This window comes from Fukomys damarensis, unplaced genomic scaffold, assembly GCF_012274545.1.
Source record: "Fukomys damarensis isolate Sample0158 unplaced genomic scaffold, DMR_v1.0_HiC HiC_scaffold_29, whole genome shotgun sequence".
In the NCBI taxonomy this organism is placed as follows: domain Eukaryota; kingdom Metazoa; phylum Chordata; class Mammalia; order Rodentia; family Bathyergidae; genus Fukomys; species Fukomys damarensis.
Window position 1 is genome coordinate 19,880,337 of NW_022900941.1, and position 16,489 is coordinate 19,896,825.

The following is a 16,489-nucleotide window of genomic DNA, read 5'->3' on the forward strand; positions in this document are numbered from 1 at the left end:
GGGAACACACTCCCTAAGGTGGTTTTATTTATTAGTGTGTTGCCTCTCATTTAATATAGTCTTCCATATTGTTTATTTAAAGTGAATGGAAATTTTAGAAATGTTTCCAAAGAACTCAATGGATTAGCATAGAAATAATTTAATAACTTTATAATTTACAAAAAAGTTCAATTCCTTTGTTTTATATATGCAACCCAAAATGTGTTACATGGACTAGTGCTCATTAGATTAATAAAAGTTTAGATTCTTGGATATTCACAGTATACTGTGTAACAGTTATTGATAATCTGTAAAAACAACCCCAAATTCTAGTGATTCTAATTCAGTATAATTGTACTGAACATCTGTTCAGTAGTTCTGGGGGGTCCACACGTGGAAAGTACACTGTGTGCTTCAAGGATTCACTTGGACGCAGAAGCCAATGGTGGGTCTGTTATCTTCCAGCTTTGTTTCCAAAGTCGCTCTGGTTAACATTATTCCATCTCCCCGGGAAGAGCGAGAGCATGGAGAATGATGGGTAGATTTCAGAACAAAAAACAGCAATATCACACATGGACCCCAGCTTCCCTGAGTTTTTCAGACCTCAGGTTACCTGGTCATACCCAACTGCAAGGAACTTATGGGTATGTTGTCCAGTCTTATACCCAGGAGGTAAGGAGGTAATGGGATTATAGTGACTAAAAACACACTATGCCAAACATTTTAATAGTATTTTATAACATTTTATATTTTCAATAGTAAAAATTTTTGCTTAACTCCATCTAGTCCGATGTTTCCTAAATGCATTTGACAAGGGGTTCCATTTTTATATTTGTGGTACTTACTAAAATACTGTAGAAAACAAGACCTTGGAAAATTTCGTTGAGAGACTGTCCAATTATATAAGGAAAACAACTTAAATTCTCCAAAGATGGTTAGAGTAAGATTTTGTGTAACTTCGAAAATCACTGATTTTAACATAAATTCAGAAAACCACATAAAGCAAATACAGAGTTAAATCTGTGTAACAGCCACCCAGGTGGTACAACCTTCCCGCTATACTGGAGGAGCTTCATGGCTTCTTCATAATTATAAATCCTCCCATCCCTCAGAGGTAAACTCAGCTCTAACTTCCATGATATTCTTTTCCTTATAGATCTGTCATCCAAGTATGCCAAACCCTATTAGTTAGTTCTGCCTTTTTTGAGATAAGTTTAGTTAGATCTTCAGATCTCTTTTATAGTCTAGCCTTTTCATTTATTTCTTCTTTCCTTTTTGCTTTACCTTTCCTGGTAATTTATTGTCAAGGCAAATAAACCACCGCTTCTATAAACATTTCCAGTCTGCCTTTCTTGAATTGAGTGTCCTTGGTGAAGTTGAACATGGTTCTCTGTCCCTAAATTCCCTTTAAATTTGGACTTGGATATAGAAACTTTCACCGTCTTTGGTGAGACTTCTTCTCAGAAGATGTGTTCTCCATCCGAATATTCACAATGTGTGGTTATTGCTTTTTCATAAGTATGACTGTGATAGATAACTGGTTGTGTCAACTTGAATAAGAAATGACAAACTAAATTGGATCAGCACAGGTCTGGGTGTGGCTGAGGAGATTTACTAAAGACAAAAGCCCCCCACACACACCCCAAGGCTTGTTCGTTAAATGGTATAAAAGGGAAATGAAGGAAAGCTTAATTCTGTTCCTTCTAAGGAGCTCCAGTCTTCACCTTCACCTTGGACTTTGTCTCCTAGTTTCCAGGGTAGTCTTCAGCCTCCGTCACAGACCCTTCAGTCTCCTGACGCGTATTCACACAGAACACTGCAGTGGACTCCAGGCCTTTGACTGGATCCTTCAGGGATCTCCAGCACATAGATAGAACCTTTTCACTCTTCCTCCTCTGACTCTGTGGGTGGTCATTGCAACCCAATTTTATAAATATTTATCTATATTTTTATATCTTGTATTTAATCTGTTTTTCTAGTAAACTCCAAGACGACTGCCACAATGCTGACCTTTTATTATTTAGGAAACACAAGATGGAAATATTCCAGTTCTATCATGCTTTCTCACCTATTTGTGGAACTATGGTACCCATTAGGAGAAAATTTGCCTCAACTGTATTTACCTACTGAATGATTTATTTTGTGCATAAAAGGCAGGAAAATTGGTTAGCCCTATATGTACCAGATTTAAAATAAATTTTCTTAGATGCTTGCACCACACATACCTTTTTGTGTATCATTAGGCAGTCAGATTTAAAGAATGTTTTTATCCTTTTAACTTATCCTCTATACTAACACTCAGATTGTCATATTGGTAGTCTTAAAATGTGTTACATATAATTTGAGTAAACGTGTGGTGGTCTTTGTTATCACCCTTTTACATGACAGAGTAGAATGTTTTATGCCCATTTTAGACATTTCATTTATTAGACTTATAATCAGCTACTTCTGTGGAAATTCTTGCCTTTTTCTTCTGGAAATGTGTTTTCAGTACCACAGTAAGAGTTCTAAAGATCTAAGGATGCCCACCTATTGTGATATCTGTAGGATATCACTATTTCTAGGCCACTTCAGGAAAAAGAGCTCTGAAATACTTATTACTATTTTATTTTGAAAATGAAATTTAAAAAATGGATTCAGATTGTGTTCTTTCCAGTTTAAATTTAGAACTGTAACAGTTCATTTAAATTCTTTCTTACATATTTTTCAGCTTTTCCATACTGAGAATCAAGTTTATCAAGAACACTGGAGATCATAGAAAGAGACCATATCATAATTACACAATTACTTTATGTGAACAGAGAAAGTATTCTAAGAATAGCTGTACCTACACTACCACTATTGATTTAAAACCATTAAGTGTTTGTTTTGTACATAAGTCTCCTTATTCTTTTACATTTTTATTCTATCTTAATCTTCAGAGCATGCAAACTTACATTAACAAGTTGTACTTAAGAAAATGGCTCATCCAACTCCATACGTTAATATTATACCAGCCTTTGAATGTATCAAGCACAGCCTCCAGTAATCCCAAAGTGCACTGGAAAATCTTTTCTTAGAGTTCTTGCATCTTATTAATAATTTGACTGTGATCTTTATAATTGAAATTTGCCTTTACTAGGTATAAAATTCTTGTATCACTTTCTTTGTGAATATTATATTTCTGTACTTAATTTGTGACATAAAGCTTTCCTGTCAAAATATGAGAGTATTATTCTATTTCCTTTATAAACCATATGATATTCTTGACTAAATATTCAAAATTATTTTTCTTCTTCAAACCTCTATAATTAGAAAATTTTTCAATATTTTGATTCTGATGTGCTCTTTCAATAGGCATCTTCAAATCTTTGCTCTTATTGAAAGTTTCCTTGAATTGTTTTTAATTTCAATGCTTTTGCTTTAGTTTCCTTTTTATGAAAACTTATAGGTGTGTGGCATCTGTTTGGCCTCATATTTCTATTTACTAGTTTATTCTCAAGTCTGTTTACCATTTGTCCTTTTTTAATTTCAACTTTTTCTTTTTAATTTTTAATGACCTTATTTGTTGTATTTCTTAATCTTGTATTACTTCTAGCTTCTTTTTCAATTTTGAAAAATAATTCTATTTCTAATTGTTATCTAACTTTTTATATTTTTACCCCTTCTCAGCTTCTATCATTTTCTAAACAATTTAGGATCCTTTTGGAAGAGTTTTCATCTGCTTTGTGTGCTTGTTTTTCTGCTGAATTTTCTCATCTAGGCATGTATTACTCTCCTTTATGCACTACTTTTCTTAGAATACTCTTTTTTGAAATTTGAACTTTATCTCTGTTTTTGTTTCTTGTTCCAGGAAAGTAGAGTTGTGAACTTTTTGGGGGAGTCTAAAAGTGAAGCAGTTCACTGTTTGAGATTTGCTAGTTTTGTTTTTTGTTTTTGTTTTTATTGTTATTATGGATTGTTTGTACCGGGAATTTAACTCAGGACCTTTGCTTGCGAGGCAGGGTGAGGCACCAATGAGATAAACCCCAGCCCATGAGATTGGCTGGTTTTGTTTTCCAGCCCCACTTTGCTTACTGTTTTCCTACCTTTACCTTCATTGTGATATTCTTTGTATTGTTCAGGTGGAAATTCTTGCCGCCTACTTCTCTTTAGTGGAACAGGAAGAGAGGAGAGTGGATTGTCCTAGAAAGGAGCTTTGCCCTGACAATTTTGAGAGTTCATTGAATCTGGACTGCACAGATTTCTAAGACCCCACCCTGGGCTCTCTATATTCCCTTACTTGTGTGCCAAATCCTCCAAGGAGACACTTTGACTTTTCACTTTGTTGGTCTTCAGTCTGTCAGATGTCCATTCTTACCTTCTGCTTTCTCCTGACAGATGCTGATAACGACTAGATCCTATAGCTCCAGTCACTGCTCCTCACCTATTCAGTTTGTGGAGATGATGTTGCACTTAATTGGCTTGGCCACTGTTGCAGTGTGGTGTGAAAAGAACTTATCACATTTGTATCATTCTCCTCCGAATCTTTAAGAACTTTGAAAAAAAAGAAAAAAAAAAAAACTACAGCACTCTTTTAAAATCCGTTGGACCTAGTTTTTTCCTCTTTTGTCAACCTTTGAGAATTAAGGTTTAATTTCAATGCAAATAATTCTTAGAATGCACTGTAATGTTTTGGGTTTCTTTTGTGAACTTTGACCCCCCATTTTTTTCCAAATAGGAAACTAAAGTGCATAGAATAGGTATATATTTTTGCTTATAAAATTCATAGGGAAAAACAGCAGGTCGCTAATTGGCCAAATGAGCGAGTGAACATTTCAGGATAGATAAGCCCTGTAACAGAACAAAGCTGATGGAAGCTGTAATGTTGGGCCTTGGAACCATGCTCGCCTCCAAATAAAAAATTTACAGGATGACTTTAAATTTAAAAGTACCTGGATTTATCACAGCTTTAAATTGTAATCATCAAAAGTTTAGTGAGAAATAATATCAGATTATACCTACTTGTTTGGATTTATGAGAAATGATTCATGTAAATTACCTGCTATCCTTTAAATGGGCAAATTACAACTCATTTATTTGTATGTTTTATTAATTTAGTGATGTGTTCTAGTATCCTGGGAAATGACATTTAGATATCATGAGAAATGTATGAGAATTCAAGGAAAGGGTGTATTCTTTCTTCAGACATGCAGACTTTGAGAAACCCTTATATTGAGGCAACGTAACCATAATCCAAGGTGTATCTTATTTTCAAGTAATTTACACAAATCTATTTTGATTGCCCAAGAACAATGAAATAATCTTGTATAACACATATTTATTACTTATGCACACTAAACCAGGCAGAAAATTAAGACATGAACTCTCTACAAAGCTCACAAAAAATAACTCATACACATGAGGACATGTGTAAATACAGTAGAATAATATACTGGATGAGGTCTTTCTATTTATTATGAATGTGAGGAAATCAGTGGAGGGTCACAAATGTGACATGTTTTTTAAATTAATTTTATTGATACATTTTAGATTTACAATATTCTGACATTCATTATTGGGAATTTGTAACTTTACATAATATATCTTGGTTATTTTTTCCCCATTCCCCTGCCCTCCCTTCAACCCCTCCACGCCTCCCTATTTATAAAGACTGTTGCCATTTTTTTCATTTTCTCATATTAACTCCATTCCTGTCCTTCTTTTCCCCAACCCCTCTCACTTCTCCTACCTTTTTGGACTGTTTCCTCCTATTTCACATTATCTATTATGTTTTTGGATGTTTATTTATACTTTCAGTTTCTCACACCAGAAAGATGTGTGTCCTATTTATATTACTTAAGAATATGGCCTTATTGTGCATCCATTTAGCTAAAAATGTCTCTAATTTATCATTCTTTATGGCTGATTAGTACTCTGTTTTATAAAACAAACAAAAACATTTTCTTTATCCAGTCCCCAGTTGATGGGTAATTGTGCTGTTTCCAAGTTTTAACTATTACAAACTGTGCTAACCTGGGCACATATATATTGCTGTGGTATGATACTTTTAATTCTTTTGGGAAAATACCCAGTAGGGGAATAGCTGGGTCAAATGGAGCCTCTAATTCTACATTTTTGAGATATCTCCTTACTGATTTCCACAGTGGTTGCACCAGTCTACACTCCCATCAACAATTGAGAAGGAATCCTTTTCCCCCAAAACCGCACCAGCATTTGTTATTGGTTGATTTCTTGGTAGCAGCCATTATTTCTGGGGTGAAATGGAATCTCAGCATTGCTTTCATTTGAATCTCTTGAATGGCCAGTGATGTTGAAGATTTTTTCTTATGTTAATTGGCTATTTCTACATCTTTGTCTGAGAAATGTCTGTTCATTTCAGATGCCCATTATTAGATTGGGTCTTTAAATTTAGGAGGTCTGAATTTTTTGAGTTTTAAAAAATATTATAGATAGTATCTCAACCTGATAAAAGCCATTTATGGAAAACACATAGCCAGTATCATAGTAAATGGTCAAAAACTTAAATCCTTCACACTAAAATCGGGAACAAGACAAGGTTGTATACTATCACTGCTCCTCTTTAATATAGCTCTGGAAATATTACTCACAGCAATTAGACAAGAGAAAGAAAAAGGAATAAAAATAGGAAAGGAAGAAGTTAAATTGTCATTATTTGCAGATGACATGATACTCTATATAGAAGGCCCAAAGAATTCCACCAAAAGTCTTCTGGGATTCATAACCAAATTCCGTAATGTAGCTGGACACAATGTCAACACACAAAAATCAATAGCTTTCCTGTACACAAACAACAGACTCCTGAAGGAGAAACTGGAGAAACAACTCTTTCACAATAGTATCCAAAAAAAAAAGAAAGAAAGAAATACCTAGGAATCAAAAGAAATCAAAGACCTCTACTTTGTAAACCAAAACACTCTGAAAAAATAGATTGAAGATGATATCAGAAAATGGAAAGACATCCCTTGCTCTGGGGTAGCAAGAATCAACCTAGTGAAAATGGCCATACTTCATAACTGCTATACAGATTCAACACAATCCCAATTGAAGTTCCAACAACATACTTCACAAGCCTTGAGAAAACAATTAAAAAATTCATTTGGAACCAGAAGAGAACTAGAATACCACAAGCAGTTCTAGGCAACAGAGACAAGGTAGGGGCTATCATGATTTCCAACTTGAAAGTATACTACAAAACTACTATGACAAAAACAGCAGTTACTGACAAAGAAGCTGACCTGAGAATTAGTGGAACACCCTCACTGGAGGAAAGATAGCATCTTTAATAAATGGTGCTGGAAAAATTGGGTTTCTACTTGCCAAAGATTAAAACTAGACCTATATCTCTCACCATGCACTAAATAAAAATAAAAATGGATTTAAGATCTAAATATTAAAACAGAAACACTAAAACAGCTGGAAGAGAGGTTAGGTAGGACCCTTGAAGACATTGGCATAGGAAAAGATTTCATGTATAAAATATCAGTCACGTGAGCTAGCACAAAGAATCAACAACTGGAATCTCATCTTACCAAAAAGCTTCTGGATAGTAATAGAAACCACCAGCAGAGTGAAGAGACAACCTATAATGTGGGAAAAAAAGTTTTTACTAGGTATTCCTCAAATATCTGGTTTCATAGTGAAAGAAAAATACAGGTATTTAGCTCAGGGAAGTAGCCTTGCAGCTAGGAAGAAAAAAAAAAAGGAATATGGAAGAATTGAACTGTAAACGAATAGTGATGAATTAGAAAGTCTAATTATAAAACGTTGCAAAACTGATATAAAAAAACTAATAAATTGCAAAACTGGTAAAAACTGACAAATTAGAAAGTTTAGTCTCACAAAAGTTTTTATATAATAACTTGCTTTTATTGGCCATCTCTTGCCCTGGCAAATAAGTCTTCTAAACCTTGATCTTTAAAATAAAGCTGGTTTAAAGTCAGTTGGTTTAGGGTTTGTTATTCACACATCATTTGCTCGCTTGAATATTGAAGAAATTGATAATATGTCCTTATATAAATATGCTAGAGAAGAGGAGATCCAGGTTTGTGCTTGAGGAGTTTTGATTCAATGCAGAAAACTTCAAGATATGAGTTTCCTTCTCTTTGCACTTATCCACTTACCAGTGGTCATTCTTTTATGAAATTCCTATGAGGTAAAAGAAATAAGGTGAAATACTAACACTTGATTTTCTATAAATAGCTACTAGAAATAAATATGGCAAAACAGTAATCTATCACTTGTTGGCAGGTTGAGGACAATTTTTACAAAGTGGACTATTGGAAATTCTCCTTAACATGAGGTGGTAACATATTTATAGGTTCTTGTTGCCCAAAGTCCCCTCTGTATCTGCTCTTGTAGAGAAAGAGTTAGTAAGAGAGTTACAGTGTTGCTTTCCAATAATTCTAGAGTTAATCTCTAGTCATTATAAAAGATTACATAGTACAAATGATGTTAGGTCGAAGATGATGTTTTAAATCCATATTTAGCAAATTAGACAAACTGTGAAATCAGTAGGAGGAAACGTTTAAATCACATCAAATTGTATTTCATAATCATTCCACTTTCTCACATAGGTTCAGTGAGGAAGTAAGACACAGAGTACATAGGGATTTTTTTTTACCATACAGGTTTCCAGTTTTGAAGCATTTCAGATTTTGCATTTTTAGATTAGAGATTTTCAATCTGCTTAGTTTGTGTAAATTATGTAAATATTCTCAAATCTGGACAATATCTTAAAATTAGAATGCTCTGGTACCAAGACCTTCAGATAATGTATATTCAATCTGAAATTTGATGTTTGTATCTGTATGTGCATGTGCATGTATGTGTTTTAATTTTTTTATTTGATAGCATATACTAAGCAGATATATGCATAAGTTCTTACACATGTTTACTTGTTTCAGATATTTATTGATTATTATATAAATGCTAGTGCAGTACAGCACTAATCAGAAGCATCTACCAAGATATTTTTGTTTTCTTTTACTGCCACATGATTTGTTATTATTCTTCAGCATGAGAATAAACATTCAAATTAATTGTTAAAATAGTAATCATTGGTAACACTTTGGAATGAGATTTTTGTGCACGTGATTAAGAATAATATCTTGGTCCATCTTAATCACCTAGAAAATATTTGATACAATTAAATGCAAAATTACAAGTATTGATGGATTATTTAATGAAGTCACATGGGTAGTAAATGTGTTTCAATGGCTGAAACATTTAAGATTAGAAGAAAAATTACTGGTATTTTATCTCCATATCACAATATAATGTAACAGTATCACTTTAATTCATAGTCAAGATTCAGTATACCATCTGTGTTCTTACTGAATATGTGAAACAATAAGAGGAAAGTTAAAAAAAGATACTAAAGATAAACGGTGATCTTAGATTGAAGACTTATTACTCATGTCTAAAAATCTCTTTAGAGTTAGGGAGTCTAGAATTGCTTGTTACAAATGTATTTAATGCCATTTATTAAATAATGTGTACATATAATTTATATCTGTATATCACATAGTGACAAGATAATTAGAAGCCATGGCCCATCATCTCCTAATAATTTGCAGTGAAAAGAAGTAGGGAAACAAGGAAAGAAAGAATGACAGTAAAGGATTCCTTTCTCCTAACAGCCCTGCCAGCATTTGTTACTGGTTGAATTCATAATAGCAGTCATTCTTTCAGGGGTGAGGTAGAATCTCAGCATTATTTTTATTTCAATCTCTCAATTGACCAGTGATGTTGAATATTTTTTCATATGTTTATTTATTCCACTGTTGAGAGAGCAATCCAAAAATTTCTTTAGAATCAGAGGAGATCTTGAAAAGCAAAAACAATTCTAGGCAATAAAGACAAGGTAGGGGGTATCACAATCCCCAACTTGAAACAAAATGCCACTGTGTTAAAAACAGCATATTACTGGCAAAGAAATAACATGTCCCAGGACAAGTGGAACCCCTTAGAAGATACAGAAGACAGTGGAATAGGAAAAGACTTTATGAACAAACCCTCAGTTCAATGGAATTAGTACAAAGAATCAACAACTGGTATCTCATCTTATTAAAAAGCTTCTGCATTACAAGAGAAACCACCAACAGAGCTAAAAGACAACCTACAATGTGGAAAACAAATTTTACCAGCTGTTCCTCAGACAAAGGAGTACTATCTAAATTATATAAAGAACTTAAGAAAAATTGGAACCCACAAATTTAAAGACCCAATTCAAAAATGGGCATTTGAAATGAACAAACATTTCTCGGACAAAAAGTAAAAGCAGCAAATATTATATGAAGAAATTTTCAACATCCACTGATCATTGGAGAGATGCAGATGAAAACAACACTGAGATTCCACCTCACTCCAGAAATAATGTCTGCTTTCAAGAAAGCAACCAGTAAGTAATGCTGGCAGGGTTCTAGGGAGAAAGGAACCCTTGTCCATTGTTGGTGGGAATGTAGACTGATGCAACCACTGTTGAAATCAATATGGAGATACCTCAAAGAACTAGAATTAGAGGTCCCATTTGACCCAGCTATTCCCCTTCTTCCCAAAAGAATTAGAAATCACACCATAGTGATTTATGTGCACCCATGTTCACAGCAGCACAGTTTGTAATAGTTAAAACTTGGAAACAGCCCAACTGCCCATCAACTGGAGACTGGATAAAGAAAACGTGGTTTTTATACAAAATGGAGTATTACTTAGCCATAATGAGAAATTAGAGACATTTATAGCTAAATGGAGGCATATTGAGGTGATACTCAAGTGAAATAAATAGGACACACATGTGTAAATACCAAAAAGGTTCTCTAAGAAACTGAAAGTATGAATAAGGATCAAAGTGCATAATTGATAATGTGAAATAGGAAGAAAAGTTCCAAAGGGAAGCATAATTGGAGGGGTTGGAGAAAGGAAAGAAGGAAAAGTAATTAATATGAGAAAATAAAAATGACAGCAAAGTCTGTAAATAGGAAGCAGTAGAGGGGTTGAAGGGAGGAAAAGGGAACGGGGAAAAATAAGAACAAAATATATTATTTAAGGGTACAAATTTCCAATGATGAATGTCATTATATTGTATGCCTACAATGTATCATTCAGCTGGGGATTTAGCTCAGTAGTTCTGCTGCCTGCCTGGAAAGCAGAAGGTTCTGAGTTAGATCTCTGATACTTACACACACACACACACACACACACATATATATGCATATATTTATATGAATAAAATTAATTTTAAAAATAAAAATAAAAAGAATGACAATTCAAGTACAGGTGTAGCATAAAATATATGTAGTATATCAGTATGTTTAGAAGCAAATCTGTAGAGGAATCCATGAACATGAGTAGAAATTTGCTCAAAAATGAAGAGAAAAAAATGACATTATTAGAGAGAAGACCGTAAAAGAAGTGAGCTTTCATTAGTACTCTGAAGACAATATGAGGTAGGAAGAAAAGGTCCAAAGGGAAAGGGGAAGTGGGAGGGGCATGGGAAAGGAAGGAAGGAAGGGAATGAATGAATATGAGAAAAGGAAGAAAATGGAAACAAAGTCTTTGTAAATAGGGAGGAGCGCAAGGACTTAAGGGAGGGCCAGGGAATGGGGCATGGGGAAAAATAAGAACCAAGATATATTATATAAGGTACAAATTCCCAATAATGAATGTCAACGTATTGTATACTTAAAATATACCAAAACTTTAATGAATAAAATAATTATAGTAAAGGAAGGTTCAAAAAACTATTTCGATTTTTGTATCAGGAAGAACTAGAAGGTCTACTGTAGGTAGACCAGTTCATTGAGACATGGCAAGCATATTTCCCTGACTCTAGAGGATTACATGATGTGAAGATATACAAGGACTAAGGAGCCCATGTGTATTATGGGATTTTCAGGAGATCTCTGTGTTCACATTAATTCAATTATTTTGCTGAAAAGGCCATGGTAGTCACTATCTTATGCCCTGTGGATCCAATAACCTCCCAAATAAAAAGAAATTTCTTGTATATTTCAGGCAAAATTGATTTCACAGTTCATTCTCTGTATTTGTTTATTCTGGGACTTAAAAAATAACTTTCCTGTTAAAATGTTCTATGTGATTGTTTCTGTCAGATCAGGCTATCTGGGGTCACAGGGACAATGTCTTCCTTTTTTCCTTCATTTAAACACTCAAAATGTATTGATTTCTTACCGTGTGGCAGACTCTTTTATAGCACAGCTTGTGTTTAGTTGATGAAAATAATCCCCATATTCTTACTGATATGTGGGAAATAGGAATGTAGCCTTCAAGGCATCACAGAAATAGAAGAGCTATTAGGTGGAAGTAAAAACAGAATATCATTTCCAATGAATCATAAAATATTTTTTCAAAATGATTATGTTTAACACTTGGTAGTCTCTTTCCTTTAGTTGTTATGTTTGCACCTGCTTAGATACATATAACTATGTATATTTTATCAATTAATCCTGAGCCCTCTGTGGTTTTTTGCAGTCATGTGACCGTCACACAATGCAGAGAAGAACCCGCTATCTGCTGCGGCCTTCTCTGAGCTCAAGGACTTGTGCGGAAGACTCACAGGTGCGACCCTGCCTCCTTAATGAAAACTGCTTCCAGTTCCTGTACAATCTAACAGGTACAGTAGAAGTTCATGACAGTAGGCGTTTCCCTGAACACTGTGTAATGAAGAAATGTTTGTTTTCATCTTAGGATTTAGGATGGAAAGGAAGATGGGTGAGTGTGTTACTGGAAAGAATTTGTTATTTCCAGTGTCCCTTCACAGAAAGAAATGCCCAATTCAAATGCATGTGTGTGAAACAAAGCCACCTGGAATCTCTAAAGTAGGTATGCTTAGAAAGACTTGGCAGTATTTCAGAATAATGTTAATTGGGCCATTATACACTGAAATACCAAAAATAACTCACAAAGAATAATTTACTAGTGAAAGAAAAATATGATACTGTCCTAGAGTCTGGCTTTTTCATGGCTTTTATTATTTCAAAAATTCAAATTTATGATATACTTTCTCTATAGGTCTCAAGAAGAATGAATGAGAGTCCTGAATGGTCAGGGATATTTGAGAGGTAGTAGGAATCACATCAGCCTACTTATTCAGCCCCTGGCCAGGTTTTTCTTGTGGGTACAGTGTTGAATAACTACAACCAAAGGACTGTTATAGTCACATTAATTTGTTACCTGGCATTCCCTGCAGCAGTAAACCTACAAAAATGTCACAAAATGTGAAACCATGTTAATTCTCAGCATTGAATTCAGTATTGAGGACCACACTGCCTACAGAGGCAAAGCAATCTCTTTTTCTGAAAAAATTCTCTGCTTGTGGCCGCATTGGCACCACTAAGATTTCTTGTGCAGAAAAACTTGTAGTAAATTCCGTGGAGCTGTCAGATTGGTTTTATAGGAGAAACATCATCTAGTACTTTTGTCTTTTTTTTTTTTTGGATCTTTGGTTTTACAGTAATTTTTCAGAAGTCCGGTATGTTTGCTTCATTGGAAAATCATGTTTTAAGATTGGTTTTTACTATACAAGAGTTTGTTGTTCCTATTAAATGCTAAAGTCATTTATCAAGTATGGAAAATCTTTTTAAAGAGATTCTCATTGATATGATCAAGGATTTCTTTTCTATCAATAACAACTGCAGTTTGTAAGAGTCAAATTAACTATAGTATAATTTATTCTAATTCCATATCTTCTTTGTAATGTGAGTAGCCAAATCTACAAAATCTTTTCTATGATGAAAAAATTAGAGTTTCTGTTTGTGTTTTCCTCTTTACATTTTGGAAATAAAAAATAGCACAACTAAAACATCTTGGCTGCATTATATCGAATATGCAAAAAAATGGCCAGCTATTGAATTTATTCTTTGAAGAAACTTTTACCTGTACATTAAAGGCTGTGGTTTAGTCTATTCAAGCTACTGCAAGAAATTTCCATAGACTGAATAGGCTTCTAAATAATAGAGAGTTAGTTTTCACAATTTTGGAGGCTAGGATGCCCAACGTCCTGAAGCTGGCAGATGTGGCACCTGATGAGGGCCCCCACCTCTCGATGGCACATTCTTACTCTCCCATTTGATGGAAGGGCCAGTCAGGCTTCCAATGGCCTCTTCAACAAAGGCATTAATCCCATTTTTGAGCCTTCTGCTCTCATGATCTAGTCACCGCTAAAGTCCTACTTGCCCATACTATTACCTTGGCAGTTTGAATTTTAATGTATGAATTGACCCTCAGGATAGAGCCACTGGCATCATTTCTGAGTGGTTCCTGTCTGTCTCCAACAAATTGTTTAAAACTAGTTTTTCTTCACCACTCTGACAGGTATCTTTCTTTCAAGTCAATGTGAAAAGATTTTTAACAAACTTTTGTCTATTTGCCTCTGGAAAGTAAACTTAGGAAGATAACTCCCTTTTGTTTATTTTTTTAAAAATCTATTCATTTGTTTTACAATAAAATAATTGTGTACTCTTTTCCAAAGCCACCTGGGAATGATTTTAGAATTATATATGGACTCTCAGTCTCCACCAGTGCAGATTATCAAAGCTGTATTGTACTTTGCTCACATGGTTGTAATTTTGAACCTCAATGGCTGATCCTCTGCTTGTAGAGTGGAGCACTTGCCAGCTGAGTGAAAATGCATCCTGCGGTCAAGGGGTCAGGACCCGCCTGCTGAGCTGTGTGCGCAGTGATGGCAAACCAGTAGGCATGGACCAGTGTGAGCAGGTAATGTGTTTATATTGGAATCTCACACTCATGGCTTTTTCTCAGTATTTGTCTATAGCCTGAATGGTGAATGATGTAGACAACAGACTAATTTGTTTTTATATCATCTTAGGCTAAGGTGATATAAGAGGTACTGTCATAAATTTGGATTTGGCAAAATGATGGAAAAACTATACTTGCTTCCCAACCAACTGTTGACACTGTTGATTTTACTACTCATTGTGACTCTGTTTTGGGCAGATAAGTTACTTCTATATGTGACAAACAATGTCCTTTCATAGAGGATACAGTGTCCACTGACACTGTTAGAATACGCTGTTACTTTGCTTAATAAATGATTGCTAGTTAAATGGCATACTTGTACTTTTCTTCTTAATCTACATAATTTTCCCTATCAAGTTCTCAATTAGGGAGTTCTGAATTTTTCTAATTATATCATTTGACCCCCTGTGAAAAGCTATATTTGGTTTAGAGAAAAGCTATGCTCATATCTGTTCTAGAGAAGTGCACATTTCCTTCCCAACACATAAGTGAAAAGTGTTATGGGGGAAGTTTAAAAGACATAAAGATGCTGTCACACTGTAAGAATCACTGAAACAATCTTTGGAATAAATTGGAAATAGGGGACCAGTTAACTCAGGCTGCCACAGAGACTTTATAACAAACCTATAAAAGCAAAATTAGTCCCATTTTTCCAAATATTAGTGGAGTATATAAGTGGAAATTGAAACAAAACAAAGCCTTCTTCACCTCTTCTAATTTAACCCTAAGTGTGATCATAATATCCTCTCTAGATCAATAGGACAACCATTGACCAGGATACCAATCCTGGACCAGGCCACCTGAAACTGGGTGTCCCACTTGGTCAAATTCCCAAATTGACTAGCACAGTGCCGCATGTTTGTAGCAAGTATCAGTGATTGATTTTAACATTCTATTTTATTCAATCTGCCTCTGAGGAAGTTGCTGTCTCAGAAAAAATGAATCATCCATCTATAATGTGAAATATTTAGTGCATGTGATTAATCTTTTTTTCTTTTTATTGAGTTTATTGGTACAATCTAGGTATATAGTACAGTTACATTCATTATTGGGATCCCGTACCTTTACATGATAGGTCTTGATTCTCATTTTTTCCCCTTGTCCCTGCCCTCCCTTCACCCCCTCCTCCCCTCCCCATTTACAAACACTTTATTTCCATTTTTTAAGTTTCTCATATTTTTTTCCTCTCCCTTATTACCTTTCCCCCACTCTTTCCACTTTCCCTACACATTTAGCCCTTTACTTCCTATTTCACATTATTAATTATCTCATTAGGATCTTGGGTGCTATTATAGTTTTTCACTCCAGAGAAACTATTTGGTATTTCCATTAAAGAAATCTCTGTATGAACATTAAAAGTAGGAAATCCTAACATAAAACTAAAAAGGAAAGTAAAAGAGAAAAGCCAATGATGTAAGATTAAAATAATCCTTAATTCTGAAGATAAAAATGGTCCTTGAACATATTTAAATTGCGTCTTGCTCTTGTAGTCATATCTTATTCTTTTTTTCATTATTTAGAGAATACTTTATTAGTTTCTGTAGTCAAACCCACGTAGATATGACCTTACATATTTAATACAGTGTATTACCTCTGTAGAAATGGAAAAAAAATGAACATTTCTAGACCAATATAGCTGTCAATTTCTGTACAATGCCAACTCAACACAGTAAATTGGGATAAATTTTCCCAAAGTTGACAGCACAGTTAAAGTTTCCAAAAATTCAAATTA

General features: G+C 34.4%; 1 protein-coding gene across 1 annotated transcript in view; it reads left to right on the forward strand.

The window, feature by feature from the left end:
- The window catches only part of Thsd7b (thrombospondin type 1 domain containing 7B), a 718,705-nt gene that overhangs the window by 648,736 nt on the left and 53,480 nt on the right, over positions 1–16,489 (forward strand). Inside the window, exons 17-18 of the mRNA XM_010606147.2 lie at positions 12,472–12,613; positions 14,600–14,715. Of these exons, the coding sequence (XP_010604449.1) occupies positions 12,472–12,613; positions 14,600–14,715 (258 nt within the window). The remainder of the gene's footprint in view (positions 1–12,471; positions 12,614–14,599; positions 14,716–16,489) is intronic.